This window comes from Pseudophryne corroboree, chromosome 6, assembly GCF_028390025.1.
Source record: "Pseudophryne corroboree isolate aPseCor3 chromosome 6, aPseCor3.hap2, whole genome shotgun sequence".
Classification (NCBI taxonomy): domain Eukaryota; kingdom Metazoa; phylum Chordata; class Amphibia; order Anura; family Myobatrachidae; genus Pseudophryne; species Pseudophryne corroboree.
This window is the reverse complement of record NC_086449.1, coordinates 254,165,630-254,184,673: the sequence shown is the minus strand read 5'-3', so window position 1 is coordinate 254,184,673 and position 19,044 is coordinate 254,165,630. Positions and strand designations below refer to the sequence as shown.

The following is a 19,044-nucleotide window of genomic DNA, read 5'->3' as shown; positions in this document are numbered from 1 at the left end:
CCGGATACGGCCGCCTTAAAGGAACCTGCTGATAGAAAGCAGGAGGCTATCCTAAAGTCTATATATACACACACTGGTGTTATACTGAGACCAGCTATTGCTTCAGCGTGGATGTGCAGTGCTGCTGCTGCTTGGTCAGATTCCCTGTCAGAAAATATTGACACCCTGGACAGGGACACTATATTGCTAACCGTAGAGCATATAAAAGACTCAGTCTTGTACATGAGAGATGCACAGAGGGAGATCTGCCGGCTGGCATCTAGAATAAGTGCATTGTCCATTTCTGCTAGGAGAGGTTTATGGACTCGGCAGTGGACAGGGGATGCAGATTCTAAAAGGCACATGGAAGTTTTGCCTTATAAGGGTGAGGAGTTATTCGGGGATGGTCTCTCAGACCTTGTTTCCACAGCAACAGCTGGGAAGTCAGCATTTTTACCCCATGTCCCCTCACAGCCTAAGAAAGCGCCGTACTATCAGGTGCAGTCCTTTCGACCCCAGAAAAACAGGCGGGGAAAAGGCGGGTCCTTTCTGTCTAGAGGCAGAGGAAGGGGAAAAAAGCTGCACCACCCAGCAGGTTCCCAGGAACAAAAGTCCTCCCCCGCTTCTTCCAAATCCGCCGCATGACGGTGGGGCTCCACAGGCGGAGCCAGGTACGGTGGGGGGCCGCCTCAAAAATTTCAGCGATCAGTGGGTTCGCTCACGGGTGGATCCCTGGATCCTTCAAGTAGTATCTCAGGGGTACAAGCTGGAATTCGAGGTGACTCCCCCCCGCCGTTTCCTCAAATCGGCCTTACCGACAATTCCCTCGAGCAGGGAGGCTGTACTAGAGGCAATTCACAAGCTGTATTCCCAGCAGGTGATAGTCAAAGTACCCCTACTTCAACAAGGACGGGGTTACTATTCCACACTGTTTGTGGTACCGAAACCGGACGGTTCGGTGAGACCCATTTTAAATTTGAAATCCTTGAACACATACATAAAAAAAATCAAAGTTCAAGATGGAATCGCACAGGGCGGTTATTGCAAGCCTGGACGAGGGGGATTACATGGTATCCCTGGACATCAAGGATGCTTACCTGCATGTCCCAATTTACCTTCCTCACCAGGAGTACCTCAGATTTGTGGTACAGGATTGCCATTACCAATTCCAGACACTACCGTTTGGACTGTCCACGGCACCGAGGGTGTTTACCAAGGTAATGGCAGAAATGATGATACTCCTTCGACAAAAAGGGAGTTTTAATTATCCCGTACTTGGACGATCTCCTAATAAAGGCGAGGTCCAGAGAGCAGTTACTGGTCGGAGTAGCACTATCTCGGGAAGTGCTACAACAGCATGGCTGGATTCTAAACATTCCAAAGTCACAACTGGTTCCTTCCACACGCTTACTGTTCCTGGGGATGATTCTGGACACAGAACAGAAAAAAGTGTTTCTCCCGCAGGAGAAAGCCAAGGAGCTGTCATCTCTAGTCAGAGACCTCCTAAAACCAAAACGGGTATCTGTGCATCACTGCACACGAGTCCTGGGAAAAATGGTGGCTTCGTACGAAGCAATTCCATTCGGCAGGTTCCATGCAAGGACCTTCCAGTGGGACCTCTTGGACAAGTGGTCGGGATCGCATCTTCAGATGCATCAACTGATAACCCTGTCTCCAAAGACCAGGGTGTCTCTACTGTGGTGGCTGCAGAGTGCTCATCTTCTAGTGGGCCGCAGATTCGGCATACAGGACTGGGTCCTGGTGACCACGGATGCCAGCCTTCGGGGCTGGGGCGCAGTCACACAGGGAAGAAATTTCCAGGGACTTTGGTCAAGTCAGGAGTCGTCCCTACACATAAACATTCTGGAAATGAGGGCCATTTACAATGCCCTAAGTCAGGCAAGGCCCCTGCTTCAAAACCAGCCGATTCTGATTCAATCAGACAACATCATGGCAGTCGCCCATGTAAACCGACAGGGCGGCACAAGAAGCAGGGTGGCCATGGCAGAAGCCACAAGGATTCTCCGATGGGCGGAAAATCACGTACTAGCACTGTCAGCAGTGTTCATTACGGGAGTGGACAACTGGGAAGCAGACTTCCTCAGCAGACACGACCTACACCCGGGAGAGTGGGGACTTCATCCAGAAGTCTTCCTACTGTTGGTAAACCGCTGGGAAAGGCCACAGGTGGACATGATGGCGTCCCGCCTCCACAAGAAGCTAAAGAGATATTGCGCCAGGTCAAGGGACCCTCAGGCGATAGCTGTGGACGCTCTAGTGACACCGTGGGTGTACCAGTCGGTTTATGTGTTCCTTCCTCTGCCCCTCCTACCAAAGGTACTGAGAATAATAAGAAGGCGAGGAGTAAGACGATACTCGTGGTTCCGGATTGGCCAAGAAGAGCTTGGTACCCGGAACTTCAAGAAATGTTATCAGAGGACCCATGGCCTCTACCGCTCAGACAGGATCTGCTACAGCAGGGGCCCTGTCTGTTCCAAGACTTACCGCGGCTGCGTTTGACGGCATGGCGGTTGAATTCCGGATCCTAAAGGAAAAGGGCATTCCGGAGGAAGTCATTCCTACGCTGATAAAAGCCAGGAAAAAAGTAACCGCAAACCATTATCACCGCATTTGGCGAAAATATGTTGCGTGGTGTGAGGCCAGGAAGGCCCCTACAGAGGAATTTCAGCTGGGTCGTTTTCTGCACTTCCTACAGTCAGGAGTGACTATGGGCCTAAAATTGGGTTCCATTAAGGTCCAGATTTCGGCTCTGTCGATTTTCTTCCAGAAAGAACTGGCTTCACTGCCTGAAGTTCAGACTTGTGTAAAGGGAGTGCTTCATATTCAGCCCCCTTTTTGTGCCTCCTGTGGCACCTTGGGATCTCAATGTGGTGTTGAGTTTCCTAAAATCACATTGGTTTGAACCACTTAAAACCGTGGATCTCAAATATCTCACGTGGAAAGTGGTTATGTTATTGGCCTTGGCTTCGGCCAGGCGTGTGTCAGAATTGGCGGCTTTGTCATGTAAAAGCCCTTATCTGATTTTCCATATGGATAGGGCAGAATTGAGGACTCGTCCCCAGTTTCTCCCTAAGGTGGTATCAGCTTTTCACTTGAACCAACCTATTGTGGTGCCTGCGGCTACTAAGGACTTGGAGGATTCCAAGTTACTGGACGTAGTCAGGGCCTTGAAAATTTATGTTTCCAGGACGGCTGGAGTCAGGAAAACTGACTCGCTTTTTATCCTGTATGCACCCAACAAAATAGGTGCTCCTGCTTCTAAGCAGACTATTGCTCGCTGGATTTGTAGCACAATTCAGCTGGCGCATTCTGCGGCTGGATTGCCGCATCCTAAATCAGTGAAAGCCCATTCCACGAGGAAGGTGGGCTCATCTTGGGCGGCTGCCCGAGGGGTCTCGGCTTTACAACTTTGCCGAGCTGCTACTTGGTCAGGGGCAAACACGTTTGCTAAATTCTACAAATTTGATACCCTGGCTGAGGAGGACCTTGTGTTCTCTCATTCGGTGCTGCAGAGTCATCCGCACTCTCCCGCCCGTTTGGGAGCTTTGGTATAATCCCCATGGTCCTTACGGAGTCCCCAGCATCCACTAGGACGTCAGAGAAAATAAGAATTTACTCACCGGTAATTCTATTTCTCGTAGTCCGTAGTGGATGCTGGGCGCCCATCCCAAGTGCGGATTGTCTGCAATACTTGTATATAGTTATTGCCTAACTAAAGGGTTATTGTTGAGCCATCTGTTGAGAGGCTCAGTTGTATTTCATACTGTTAACTGGGTTAAATATCACGAGTTATACGGTGTGATTGGTGTGGCTGGTATGAGTCTTACCCGGGATTCAAAATCCTTCCTTATTGTGTCAGCTCTTCCGGGCACAGTATCCTAACTGAGGTCTGGAGGAGGGGCATAGAGGGAGGAGCCAGTGCACACCAGGTAGTACCAAATCTTTCTTTTAGTGTGCCCAGTCTCCCGCGGAGCCGTCTATTCCCCATGGTCCTTACGGAGTCCCCAGCATCCACTACGGACTACGAGAAATAGAATTACCGGTGAGTAAATTCTTATTATTGGGGGTGTCTTGTTAATTGCCTATAATTTCCACCTGTTGTCTATTCCATTTGCACAACAGCATGTGAAATTGATTGTCAATCTGTGTTGCTTCCTAAGTGGACAGTTTGATTTCACAGAAGCGTGATTGACTTGGAGTTACATTGTGTTGTTTAAGTGTTCCCTTTATTTTTTTGAGCAGTGTGTATATCTATCTATCTATCTATCTATCTATCTATCTATCTATCTATCTATCTATCTATCTATCTATCTATCTATCTATCTATCTATCTATCTATATCCCCTTTCTGTCATTTTATACTCTACCATGGACCTAAGACACTTTTCTTTGTATGCAGATTCACGGCTGCCAGATGTTGGAAACTGTTTACAAACACAGTTGTGGGGGTCTTCCCCCAGTCCGCAGTGCACTTGAAAAGTAAGAAATTAATTTCATATATATGTTCAGCTGCTGTTAATATGATGCATGCTATATTACTTCTGTAAAGTGTTCTTACCTGTAAGGATCCCCAGTGTTTCTACTCCTCGTCTGTGATAGGCTGGGAAGGTGGTGCAGGGCTATGATGTCACAGCTCAGCACCACACTTCTAGATTAACAGCAACAGAGTATGCCACTTAGTGCCCCCTCTATCTGGCCTACTAAGGTAAGAAGGGTACAGGAGCGCAGTGTCCTGTAGCACCCATGGATCTTCATCCTGTTCCTTTTTTTTTTGTTATTTCATAATGTTTCTGTAATTAGTTCTTGCACTAAAATGTTTATGGCATTCTTTTGTTTGTTCAGAAATGGTTTGGCTGTAGTATTTTTGGCATTTTCTATCATTTGTACTACAGTACGTTTATGCTTATTGTATTTTTTTCAATTGGTACCAGATATACACAGCAGAAGCAAATCTAGCAGCTAGTATATACTGTATGTCTGTAGTTCCTGCTATGTTATGGCACCATACCTCTCTTTAGTCCTGTGCACATTTGGAGTGGGCCCTTAGATTGTGGACGTTTGTTGAGTTTTCAGAGGAAGGAATACAGTCCTCTTGGGGAGCTCGTTAAGAATTGCTGATTTTTGCCTCCTTTTCATATATCTTTGGTTATTGTGGAACTTATGGGTTATGTTAACCTGGGTCTCTAACACACTGACAACTGTTGGTTGAATAGAAGCAATAGGAGGGGACATATGGAGTATTGTTAAACTGGGTTGTTGACCTCTAGGTGGGGATAAGGCATCAGCTGGGAGTTGATCACCTTAGTGATAACATTGCATACTATGGACACATTATCATTAAGAGAGGGAATGAGTGTTGTAAGCTGCTGTACACCATGCATTGATCTACATTCAGCTGAATAAACCAGAGGTGGTTTGTGCTGTAGTGTTGGATTGGGTTGGAGACCTATAGGGACCTATGTCCCTTCCTGTAGCATTACCTATTGTTATCCCTTGGTCACTTGGCAGTGAGTATGGTGTGTAACCGTCTGCCATGCAGTCCTCACCTGTTACAGCCCTTTCACAGAATTGAGCTGTAGGCAATGTAGTTGACTTTTAATACGTATTCACAATTGTGGTAAGATTGTTGTTTTAGAAGTTAATTCAAGCAAATGGAATAATGACCATTGTGACAAAGATGGTGAGCCTGATATTTTATTGTAATCTCTGTTTTTTTTGTATGGTAGTTATGTATTTACCTATGTTGTATTTATGCAGGATCCTGGCAGTATGTCACGGCGTCATGTACAAGCAGCTTTCAGCTTGGATGCTCCATGGACTTCTGTTAGACCAGTATGAAGAGTTTTTTGTCAGACAAGGGCCATCTTGTGGCAATGCTTCGGCCCAGCCTGAGGAAGATGATGATGACCTGGGTATTGGGGGCTTAACTGGGAAGCAGCTACGCGAGTTGCAAGACTTGGTGAGACCCCTAATTTTAAAGAGTGCGTTTACATTACAACTATTGATATCAATTCCATAGATTTGGAAACAAATCTGGTATATTGCAATTTAAATGTTTGAAAGGAAAAGGTATGTATGCCAATATTTCTATCCTCAAAGATAAAGCAGACAAACTATTACAGACAGTTCTGATATCCTTGGTAGGTTTACGCTAGATTATGGCACTCTGCATGACAATGATCTACTGTGATCATTACAGTAATTCCCTCATTCTGGAAACATATTGACTTTCCTCATATTACTTTCCAATAGACTTAATTTATGTCTAAATGTTACCACACAGGAGGTTTTATATTCCTTAAGGGCCTTAGATACCCAGGATCGATATTCGGGATAATTTTTTTAAACCAATAAAAGTGGACACCTGGGGGGGATATCCAATTAGCCACGGTAATTTACCAGGGATAATTGTCCCGCCGGGGGCTATCCTATTAGCCCCGATAAGCCAGCACGAGTGGTGGCTTATCTGGGGTTACCTGTTGCTGCACCGGGTGCCGGCTGCTGACAGCTCCCGGTGCATCACTGCTCCTTCGGCTCCTCTCGGTCACATGGCCGCTCCCCCGTCATATGACCGCTGGCTGGGCAGAGGGGGGATGCTTGTTACGGCGCTACCAAGTGGCAGCTTCCGGACTGCAGCGCCATGCCTGCAGTCCCAGCCTGCTGCCGCTGCAGCGGGCATGGGACACTGCAGGTTGTCTGCGGTCATCTGGGATTTGGGTCATCCCCGGAAAACAGGGGATTTTGGGTCATCCCCCGGAAAAACTAGTGAGTGATTTAAAAGACACCAACTCATATAGGCCAATATATATAATATTGTTATGAAAATATTATCATTATTATAAAAAAAAAGTTGCCAAGGATATATGAATGCATTTAGGATATTTTGGGGTTGCTTATTTAACAAATGAAAATATTTTTTCTCTGACGTCCTAAGTGGATGCTGGGGACTCCGTCAGGACCATGGGGATAGCGGCTCCGCAGGAGACAGGGCACAAAAGTAAAAGCTTTAGGATCAGGTGGTGTGCACTGGCTCCTCCCCCTATGACCCTCCTCCAAGCCTCAGTTAGGTTTTTGTGCCCGGCCGAGAAGGGTGCAATCTAGGTGGCTCTCCTAAAGAGCTGCTTAGAGTAAAAGTTTTGTTAGGTTTTTTATTTTCAGTGAGTCCTGCTGGTAACAGGCTCACTGCAACGAGGGACTTAGGGGAGAAGAAGTGAACTCACCTGCGTGCAGGATGGATTGGCTTCTTAGGCTACTGGACACTAGCTCCAGAGGGACGATCACAGGTACAGCCTGGATGGGTCACCGGAGCCGCGCCGCCGACCCCCTTGCAGATGCTGAAGAGAGAAGAGGTCCAGAAATCGGCGGCTGAAGACTTCTCAGTCTTCACGAGGTAGCGCACAGCACTGCAGCTGTGCGCCATTGCTCTCAGCACACTTCACACCAACGGTCACTGAGGGTGCAGGGCGCTTGGGGGGGCGCCCTGGGCAGCAATGAAAGTACCTATGCTGGCTAAAAATACATCACATATAGCCCCTGGGGCTATATGGATGTATTTAACCCCTGCCAGGTTGTCAGAAAAACGGGAGAAGAAGCCTGCCGAAAAGGGGGCGGGGCCTATTCTCCTCAGCACACAGCGCCATTTTCCTACACAGCTCCGCTGCTAGGAAGGCTCCCAGGCTCTCCCCTGCACTGCACTACAGAAACAGGGTTAAAACAGAGAGGGGGGGCACTTATTTGGCGATATTATTATATATTAAGATGCTATAAGGGAAAACACTTATATAAGGTTGTCCCTGTATAATATAGCGTTTTGGTGTGTGCTGGCAAACTCTCCCTCTGTCTCCCCAAAGGGCTAGTGGGGTCCTGTCCTCTATCAGAGCATTCCCTGTGTGTGTGCTGTGTGTCGGTACGTGTGTGTCGACATGTATGAGGACGATGTTGGTGAGGAGGCGGAGCAATTGCCTGTAATGGTGATGTCACTCTCTAGGGAGTCGACACCGGAATGGATGGCTTATTTAGGGAATTACGTGATAATGTCAACACGCTGCAAGGTCGGTTGACGACATGAGACGGCCGGCAAACCAATTAGTACCTGTCCAGGCGTCTCAAACACCGTCAGGGGCTTTAAAACGCCCATTTACCTCAGTCGGTCGACACAGACACGGACACTGACTCCAGTGTCGACGGTGAAGAAACAAACGTATTTTCCATTTGGGCCACACGTTACATGTTAAGGCAATGAAGGAGGTGTTACATATTTCTGATACTACAAGTACCACAAAAGAGGGTATTATGTGGGGTGTGAAAAAACTACCTGTAGTTTTTCCTGAATCAGATAAATTAAATGAAGTGTGTGATGATGCGTGGGTTTCCCCCGATAGAAAATTATTGGCGTTATACCCTTTCCCGCCAGAAGTTAGGGCGCGTTGGGAAACACCCCTTAGGGTGGATAAGGCGCTCACACGCTTATCAAAACAAGTGGCGTTACCGTCTCCAGATACGGCCGCCCTCAAGGAGCCAGCTGATAGGAGGCTGGAAAATATCCTAAAAAGTATATACACACATACTGGTGTTATACTGCGACCAGCGATCGCCTCAGCCTGGATGTGCAGCGCTGGGGTGGCTTGGTCGGATTCCCTGACTGACAATATTGATACCCTTGACAGGGACAGTATTTTATTGACTATAGAGCATTTAAAGGATGCATTTCTATATATGCGAGATGCACAGAGGGATATTTGCACTCTGGCATCAAGAGTAAGTGCGATGTCCATATCTGCCAGAAGATCTTTATGGACACGACAGTGGTCAGGTGATGCAGATTCCAAACGGCACATGGAAGTATTGCCGTATAAAGGGGAGGAGTTATTTGGGGTCGGTCCATCGGACCTGGTGGCCACGGCAACAGCTGGAAAATCCACCTTTTTTACCCCAAGTCACATCTCAGCAGAAAAAGACACCGTCTTTTCAGCCTCAGTCCTTTCGTCCCCATAAGGGCAAGCAGGCAAAAGGCCAGTCATATCTGCCCAGGGATAGAGGAAAGGGAAGAAGACTGCAGCAGGCAGCCCATTCCCAGGAACAGAAGCCCTCCACCGCTTTTGCCAAGTCCTCAGCATGACGCTGGGGCCGTACAAGCGGACTCAGGTGCGGTGGGGGGTCGTCTCAAGAGTTTCAGCGCGCAGTGGGCTCACTCGCAAGTGGACCCCTGGATCCTACAAGTAGTATCCCAGGGGTACAGATTGGAAATTCGAGACGTCTCCCCCTCGCAGGTTCCTGAAGTCTGCTTTACCAACGTCTCCCTCCGACAGGGAGGCAGTATTGGAAACAATTCACAAGCTGTATTCCCAGCAGGTGATAATCAAAGTACCCCTCCTACAACAAGGAAAGGGGTATTATTCCACACTATATTGTGGTACTGAAGCCAGACGGCTCGGTGAGACCTATTCTAAATCTGAAATATTTGAACACTTACATACAAAGGTTCAAATCAAGATGGAGTCACTCAGAGCAGTGATAGCGAACCAGGAAGAAGGGGACTATATGGAGTCCCTGGACATCAAGGATGCTTACCTCCATGTCCCAATTTGCCCTTCTCACCAAGGGTACCTCAGGTTCGTGGTACAAAACTGTCACTATCAGTTTCAGAGGCTGCCGTTTGGATTGTCCACGGCACCCCGGGTCTTTACCAAGGTGATGGCCGAAATGATGATTCTTCTTCAAAGAAAAGGCGTCTTAATTATCCCTTACTTGGACGATCTCCTGATAAGGGCAAGGTCCAGAGAACAGTTGGAGGTCGGAGTAGCACTATCTCAAGTAGTTCTACGACAGCACGGGTGGATTCTAAATATTCCAAAATCGCAGCTGTCTCCGACGACACGTCTGCTGTTCCTAGGGATGATTTTGGACACAGTCCAGAAAAAGGTGTTTCTCCCGGAGGAGAAAGCCAGGGAGTTATCCGAGCTAGTCAGGAACCTCCTAAAACCAGGAAAAGTGTCAGTGCATCATTGCACAAGGGTCCTGGGAAAAATGGTGGCTTCTTACGAAGCGATTCCATTCGGCAGATTTCACGCAAGAACTTTTCAGTGGGATCTGCTGGAAAAATGGTCCGGATCGCATCTTCAGATGCATCAGCGGATAACCCTGTCTCCAAGGACAAGGGTGTCTCTTCTGTGGTGGCTGCAGAGTGCTCATCTACTAAAGGGCCACAGATTCGGCATTCAGGACTGGGTCCTGGTGACCACGGATGCCAGCCTGAAAGGCTGGGGAGCAGTCACACAAGGAAAAAATTTCCAGGGAGTGTGATCAAGTCTGGAGACTTCTCTCCACATAAATATACTGGAGCTAAGAGCAATTTACAATGCTCTAAGCTTAGCAAGACCTCTGCTTCAAGGTCAGCCGGTATTGATCCAGTGGGACAACATCACGGCAGTCGCCCACGTAAACAGACAGGGCGGCACAAGAAGCAGGAGGGCAATGGCAGAAACTGCAAGGATTCTTCGCTGGGCGGAAAATCATGTGATAGCACTGTCAGCAGTGTTCATTCCGGGAGTGGACAACTGGGAAGCAGACTTCCTCATCACGACCTCCACCCGGGAGAGTGGGGACTTCATCGGGAAGTCTTCCACATGATTGTGAACCGTTGGGAAAGACCAAAGGTGGACATGATGGCGTCCCACCTGAACAAAAAACTGGACAGGTATTGCGCCAGGTCAAGAGACCCTCAGGCAATAGCTGTGGACGTTCTGGTAACACCGTGGGTGTACCAGTCGGTGTATGTGTTCCCTCCTCTGCTTCTCATACCTAAGGTACTGAGAATTATAAGACGTAGAGGAGTAAGAACTATACTCGTGGCTCCGGATTGGCCAATGAAGGACTTGGTACCCGGAACTTCAAGAGATGCTCACAGAGGACTCATGGCCTCTGCCGCTAAGAAGGGATTTGCTTCAGCAAGTACCATGTCTGTTCCAAGACTTACCGCGGCTGCGTTTGACGGCATGGCGGTTGAACGCCGGATCCTAAGGGAAAAAGGCATTCCGGAAGAGGTCATTCCTACCCTGGTCAAAGCCAGGAAGGAGGTGACCGCACAACATTATCACCACATGTGGCGAAAATATGTTGCGTGGTGTGAGGCCAGGAAGGCCCCACGAAGAAATTTCAACTCGGTCGATTCCTGCATTTCCTGCAAACAGGAGTGTCTATGGGCCTCAAATTGGGGTCCATTAAAGTTCAAATTTCGGCCCTGTCGATTTTCTTCCAGAAAGAATTGGCTTCAGTTCCTGAAGTCCAGAAGTTTGTCAAGGGAGTACTGCATATACAACCCCCTTTTGTGCCTCCAGTGGCACTGTGGGATCTCAACGTAGTTCTGGGATTCCTCAAATCACATTGGTTTAAACCGCTCAAATCTGTGGATTTGAAATATCTCACATGGAAAGTGACCATGATGTTGGCTCTGGCCTCGGCCAGGCGAGTGTCAGAATTGGCGGCTTTGTCTCACAAAAGCCCATATCTGATTGTCCATTCGGACAGGGCAGAGCTGCGGACTCGTCCCCAGTTTCTCCCTAAGGTGGTGTCAGCGTTTCACCTGAACCAGCTTATTGTGGTACCTGCGGCTACTAGGGACTTGGAGGACTCCAAGTTGCTAGATGTTGTCAGGGCCCTGAAAATATAGGTTTCCAGGACGGCTGGAGTCAGGAAAACTGACTTGCTGTTATCCTGTATGCACCCAACAAACTGGGTGCTCTTGCTTCTAAGCAGACGATTGCTAGTTGGATGTGTAGTACAATTCAGCTTGCACATTCTGTGGCAGGCCTGCCACAGCCAAAATATGTAAATGCCCATTCCACAAGGAAGGTGGGCTCATCTTGGGCGGCTGCCCGAGGGGTCTCGGCTTTACAACTTTGCCGAGCTGCTACTTGGTCAGGGGCACACCCTGGCTGAGGAGGACCTGGAGTTCTGTCATTTGGTGCTGCAGAGTCATCCGCACTCTCCCGCCCGTTTGGGAGCTTTGGTATAATCCCCATGGTCCTGACGGAGTCCCCAGCATCCACTTAGGACGTCAGAGAAAATAAGAATTTACTTACCGATAATTCTATTTCTCGTAGTCCGTAGTGGATGCTGGGCGCCCATCCCAAGTGCAGATTGTCTGCAATACTTGTACATAGTTATTGTTACAAAAATCGGGTTATTATTGTTGTGAGCCATCTTTCAGAGGCTCCTCTGTTATCATGCTGTTAACTGGGTTCAGATCACAGGTTGTACAGTGTGATTGGTGTGGCTGGTATGAGTCTTACCCGGGATTCAAAATCCTTCCTTATTGTGTACGCTCGTCCGGGCACAGTATCCTAACTGAGGCTTGGAGGAGGGTCATAGGGGGAGGAGCCAGTGCACACCACCTGATCCTAAAGCTTTTACTTTTGTGCCCTGTCTCCTGCGGAGCCGCTATCCCCATGGTCCTGACGGAGTCCCCAGCATCCACTACGGACTACGAGAAATAGAATTATCGGTAAGTAAATTCTTATTTTTTTTCGCGTTGGCCCTATTTCTTGAGATAGTGAATACCCTCAATTAATAGGGAACTTAGCCATAACGCGTGCATATGGGAATCTGTTGGAACTTGCTAGAAGGTGAGACGGGAATATTCCAAGTGTTCACTCTGCAATCATTCTAGAATATTCCCTCTCTGTATATAAGGGTGGGTACACATCAGGCTGATATTTTCCGTATTGGAATAACAAATTGAACGTATTGTCTGATGTATAAGCTCAATTGCACGTTCCCACGGGTAGCATGTGACATCTTCCGGTCGTCCATGCTGCACGGCCAACCGAACGATATTGCATGCGGCGCCATGCATATTAATGAAGGACGGAACAGTGATCGTTCCATTGTTCATTAAATCTTCCTGGTATGTACCAGCAATATGGCATGATCTGTGGGGGAAGAGAAATCGCCCCGACATTGGCCCGATTGCTGGTTGTTAGTGTAGCTGGCCTTAGTGACCAGCCACTGTCAGTTGAGTGGTTCGCATTGTCTGCTGTGTTGTTTTTTTTGTCAGTTTTATCTAAAAACACAAAATGACAGCCAATCTAGCCGATATCCTATTCAGATTCCTCACCTCAGAGTTACCCTAGAATCAGACTAATATGATTGGCAATAAACTAAATGTTGATCAGTGCAATCTTCCATTGTACTGTATGTGGAGAGGGTTTTTTTGTGGGAATCTGCTCTACTTCTAATACTAATAATAAGCATATTGTCAAGTATTTGGTGGTTACACAGTGCCAGAACATTGGCTACTAAGCCAGTGTTTGTTGTGATGCTGGCTGGGTGTTTTTATCACATTTTCTGGTATAACCTTTCGGTAAATTAGCTTTCCGAATATACTGATCTTGCAGTTCCGCACTTTATACTCAATGCCTGTGACAATAGTGGTGTCTAATTGTTATATATCAAAAACATTTGTGATTCAGCAGGACACCTGAAATGGCTGCATCATTTCATCCATCTTATTTGCACTATTTTTAGAGCCAATGGCTACCACCCTGCAAGCAAACAGTTAGTTGTAGGTGTAGACTGAAGGAAATAGAACTGTGCTTTCTGCAGATGCCATGCTCCTGTTTGCTTCAACTCCAGTCATTTCCGTATCAGAAGTCTGAGCTCTGTTGTCAGTTCCAGTTCTTTTTCTGGTTGCAAGACACATTTTAGTAAATCTGACCATCTTTCCTTGATGGAACCTAATTTTCTTACAGCTTGCCCTTACCTCTCCTTACAGTGTAAGATTGCGCCTGGTAAGATTAAATACTTGGGCAATGGCGTTTATTACTATCTGTCTGACCTTTTTAAATTGAACTGTATCCCTATACTACATTTATCCTATATTGCTGGATAGCTGGAATTCTTGACCCCTTTGTGCCCTAATTAGAAATGTAGCGATTAGCCTTCCTGGGCTTACATATGTAAATGCTTCCCATCAGTATATCTCACTTTGCTGAACAAAGTGTACTCCTATGATTTATGAGCTTTATTTGGAGGGGATACAGAAGCAGAATAAGATATAATAATCGGAACCACAGCAAAATATATGGAGAGAGATGTACATAGAAACATAGAATTTGACGGCAGATAAGAACCACTTGGCCCATCTAGTCTTCCCATGTGTGCGCGCACACTTACACGCTAGGGTTCATTGTTGTTGTTCATTTAAAAAAAAATACGGCATTCTCGCGCAAACTCCTGCACATCCGTCTTCTTGCATCCTATTACATTTACCCATGTGTCAGATTGAATAGTAATGACAACATGATCATTTATAGAGCTCTTTTGCATCTGGTGGTGTTGTGATGATGATCAGCTTTCTGCAAGCAATGTTTTACTGTAGACGGTCTCTCTAGACATCAAACAATTGGCTAATTATGTAGTTATAGCTCCACAATAGACTGTGTTCATTGCAGTAATGATTTTTCTCTTGCGTCCTAGAGGCTGCTGGGGTCCACATTAGTACCATGGGGTATAGACGGGTCCACTAGGAGCCACTGGCACTTTAAGAGTTTGATAGTGTGGGCTGGCTCCTCTCTATGCCCCTCCTACTAGACTCAGTTTAGAAAATGTGCCCAGAGGAGCCGGTCACAGCTAGGGGAGCTCTCCAGATTTGCTCTAGTAAAAGTTTTTTTTAGAGTTTATTATTTTACAGGGAGGCTGCTGGCAACAGCCTCCCTGCTTCGTGAGACTAAGGGGGGAGGGGAGTAGTGGTGCCCTGCGGGGTCTGAGCCACTATGTCTGCTGACAGGACACTGAGCTGCTGAGGGTGCTGATCGTTAGCCGATCCAGGCGACCGCTCACTCCCGCTGCATGCCGCCACGCCCTTACAGATCCAGAAGACTTCAGTGGCGAGTATGTCACCGGCAAGTGGGGAACCGGTGTGAAGATGGCGGCAACAGGGTAGGGAGCGCAGTACTAACTGCGCTTTGGGGCTCAGCAGTACATAGTACGGCGCTGTGAGGGGCGCCCTCAGCCAGCGCCTATGCCCTACACTGGTCAGCAAGCCTGTCGGGGTCCCCGGATCACTGCCAGCAGAAATCCTCAGTCCAGTATAATATAATGAAGAGCGGGAAGCAGCGCCATGTTTGGGGGGGGGGGGGGGAGCTTCTCCTCAGAGTAGACCCAGCAGCACCATTTTCCTGCCTGTAGTTCCTGTACAACAGACGCTGACAGGAAGAGCTGTCCCTCCAAGCAACTCCAGCTATCCTGTGCGGTACCAGGGGGTTATATAAGGGGAGGGGGAAGGTTGTGTAAAGTCTGTGTAGTCTATTAAGGTACACAGACAGAGCTGGTAGTTTAATTAGTTCTACCTCAAAGAGCGCGCTGTGTGGGTTGGCTCCTATCTCTGTTTCTCTCTGTGGCATACTTGGGGGGAAACTGTGTCTGACCTTTCCGTATGTGTGTGTGTGTGGGTGTTTAATATCTCACATAGCCATGTCTAGGGACTCTGTCATATGCTGCAGAAAGAAGATGTTTCCTCTCAGGAGGGGTCCATTCCATGTACACAGAATTGTAATGTTTTTTCTCAGATCCCTATTGTTAAACCTGAGTGGTTAACTTCTATCAAAGGAATGATCTCTCAGATCTCTACTAGGGTTGCCAATCCTGAGACTGAAACTCAGGTGTTGAAGAAGACTATGGCAGTTTGGTCAGGCTCTGTCCCTATTCCTGCAAAATCCCCTAGCATGTTCCCACAGAAATGTGCACTTGCCCAAATTATGCATGATGACACGGATACCGATTCTGATACTGCACACGGTGATGGGGATGCGCTGAGGGGGGCGGCATCCCTTGCAAAGGGGTTGCAGCTCATGATTGAGGACATTAGAGATGTGTTAAACATTAATGACACCACACCTGAGCAGGTTGAGGAGGCTTACTTCACTGACAATAAGAAAGCCTCTCTAACCTTTCCTGCGTCTAAAGAATTAAACGCTATATTTGAAAAATCCTGGGAAAAGCTGGAGAAAAAATTCCAGAACCCAAAAAGGGTTCTGGTTGCTTTTCTCTTCCCTGAGGAAGATAGGAAAAAATGGGAAAACCCACCCATTGTTGACGCATCAGTCTCCAGACTGTCTAAAAAGGCTGTTTTACCTGTCCTGAAGAGTTTTCTGCATTTATTTTTCTGTTTGTTATTTTCAGGCAGGACTGGTTGGCACCAGCCTGTCTGCTTCATGGGACTTAGGGGGGTACGGATGGCCCAACCTCTTGAAGGGTTAATGGTCCCGTTACCCGCTGACAGGACACTAGCTCGTGAGGGAACTATTCGCAAGCCCCACCACGGCGAGCGTACATTCCTGCAGCACGCCGCCACCCCTAACAGAGCCAGAAGAATGAAGAGTGAGAGTACTAAACTGGCGTCCCAGTTAGCGGGTCGCCGGCCTTTATGGCGGCATGAGGGTACTGAGACGCACGGCTTATAAACAGGGCGGACTGTGTCTCCAGACTCAGTACACAGTGCAGACGCACCGCTTCTGAGGGGGCGAACTGAGTCTCAGTACACTGTACACAGTACCCACACTGGCAAACAAAGACTTAACACGGATCTGACTCCATTTTAAGCACTAAATTACCTCAGCCAGTATAAAAAAAGCGAGAAGCCCGCGTGCCATGCCATGCACAGACGCTGACTGACAGGGATGCGCAGCTCCTCTGGAGTGACTCCAGATTACCTCAGCGGTACCAGGGGGTCATAGCAGGGGGGGAACGATTATTAGTGTACTGAGTCCCCAATCTGGGTACTCCGTCTGCGGCCCGGCTAAGCTTGGCCTTAGCGATAAGTGCGCGGTGTGTTGGCTCCATAATATCTCTGTCTCTCCCTGGAAAGGCTCTTTTGTGGGTTAATTGGGCTTTTAACCTTTTCCTGTGTGTGTGCTGTCACATTTACAATTTCTCTTACGTCCTAGAGGATGCTGGGGACTCCGTAAGGACCATGGGATATAGACGGGCTCCACAGGAGACATGGGCACTCTAAGACTTTAGATGGGTTTGAACTGGCTCCTCCCTCTATGCCCCTCCTCCAGACCTCCGTTAGATCCTGTGCCCAGAGGAGACTGGATGCACTACAGGGGAGCTCTACTGAGTTTCTCTGAAAAGACTTTTGTTAGGTTTTTTATTTTCAGGGAGCACTGCTGGCAACAGGCTCCCTGCTTCGTGGGACTAAGGGGAGAGAAGCAGACCCACTTTCCTGGACTGATGGGCTCTGCTTCTTAGGCTACTGGACACCATTAGCTCCAGAGGGTCGGAACACAGGTGTCGTCCTTGCTGTTCGTCCCAGAGCCGTGGCGCCGTCCTCCTCACAGAGCTGGAAGATTGAAGCCGGGTAAGTATAGGAAGCAAGAAGACTTCAAAGGCGGCAGAAGACTTCAGATCTTCATGAGGTACTGCGCAGCGGTCACGCTGCGCGCCATTGCCTCCACAACACACATAGGCACAGCAAGGGTGCAGGGCGCAGGGGGGGCGCCCTGGGCAGCAATTTGTACCTCACATAAGACTGGCACACGTATATAGATACTGCGGAGGCAGTATATAATAAATCCCCTACCAGTATAATAAAAATAGCGGGACCGAAGCCCGCCGTCGAGGGGGCGGAGCTTGATCTTCCAGCACTAACCAGCGCCATTTTCTCTACAGCATGCTGCAGAGAAGCTGCGCCCGGCCTCTCCCCTGCTGAACAAGTAACTGGGCAAAAACAAGGGGGGGGGGGGGGCACATTTATTTGGTGCTAATTCTATATATAAAGCGCTGTACAGGCTGGGACTTTGTTTCAGTATCTAGTGGCGCTGGGTGTGTGCTGGCATACTCTCTCTCTGTCTCTCCAAAGGGCCTTATTGTGAGTCTGTCCCCATATTCATATATCCCAGTGTGTGTGGTGGTGTCAGTATGTGTGTGTCGACATGTCTGAAGCGGAAGGCTCGTCTAGGGAGGAAGCAAAGCAGATGGTGGTGGTGTCTCCGTCGGCATAGCCGACACCTGATTGGTTGGACATATAGAATGTTTTAAATGCTAATGTGGCTTTATTACATAAGAGATTGGACAAAGCAGAGTCCAAGGACAAAGCAGGGAGTCAATCCATGGCTGTTACTGTGTCACAAGACCCTTCAGGGTCCCATAAACGTCCCTTTTCCCAGATAGCAGACACTGATACCGACACTGATTCCGACTCCAGTGTCGACTATGATGATGCAAGGTTGCACCCAAGAGTGGCCAAGAGTATTCAATATATGATTATTGCAATAAAAGATGTTTTGCATATCACAGAGGACCCCTCTGTCCCTGACACGAGGGTCTGCATGTTTAAGGAAAAGAAACCTGAGGTAACGTTTCCCCCATCTCATGAGCTGAACGCTTTATTTGAAAAGGCTTGGGAAACTCCAGACAAGAGACTGCAGGTTCCCAAGAGAATTATTATGACGTATCCTTTCCCCTCAAAGGACAGAGTACGGTGGGAATCCTCACCCACTGTGGACAAGGCCTTGACGCGCTTGTCCAAAAAGGTGGCACTACCGGTCCCGGACACGGCGGCCCTAAAGGATCCTGCGGATCGCAGGCAGGAAACTACCTTAAAATCAATTTATGCGACTACGGGAGCCCTGCTCAGACCTGCAGTAGCGTCGGCATGGGTGGGTAGCGCAATTGCAGCTTGGGCAGATAACTTGTCATCTGACATTGACACCCTAGATAAAGATAGTATTTTGTTGACCTTAGGGCACATCAAGGACGCAGCGTTATATATGAGAGAGGCTGCGAGAGATATTGGGCTTTTGGGTTCAAGAGCCAATGCCATGGCAGTTTCTACTAGAAGGTCCCTGTGGACCCGTCAATGGACAGGTGATGCTGACTCAAAGAGACATATGGAGGCTTTGCCTTACAAAGGTGAAGTTTCCACAGCCACCGCGGGTAAGTCTTCTTTTTTGCCTTACGTTCCCCCACAGCAGACGAAAATACCTCAATACCAGATGCAGTCCTTTCGGTCTCATAAGTTCAGAAAGGGGCATGGCTCTTCTT

The 19,044-nt window shown here is 48.1% G+C and overlaps 1 protein-coding gene across 1 annotated transcript in view; it reads left to right on the top strand.

The window, feature by feature from the left end:
- Positions 1-19,044, top strand: part of TUBGCP4 (tubulin gamma complex component 4) — a 164,657-nt gene that overhangs the window by 46,100 nt on the left and 99,513 nt on the right. Inside the window, exons 6-7 of the mRNA XM_063925919.1 lie at positions 4,400-4,479; positions 5,758-5,959. Of these exons, the coding sequence (XP_063781989.1) occupies positions 4,400-4,479; positions 5,758-5,959 (282 nt within the window). The remainder of the gene's footprint in view (positions 1-4,399; positions 4,480-5,757; positions 5,960-19,044) is intronic.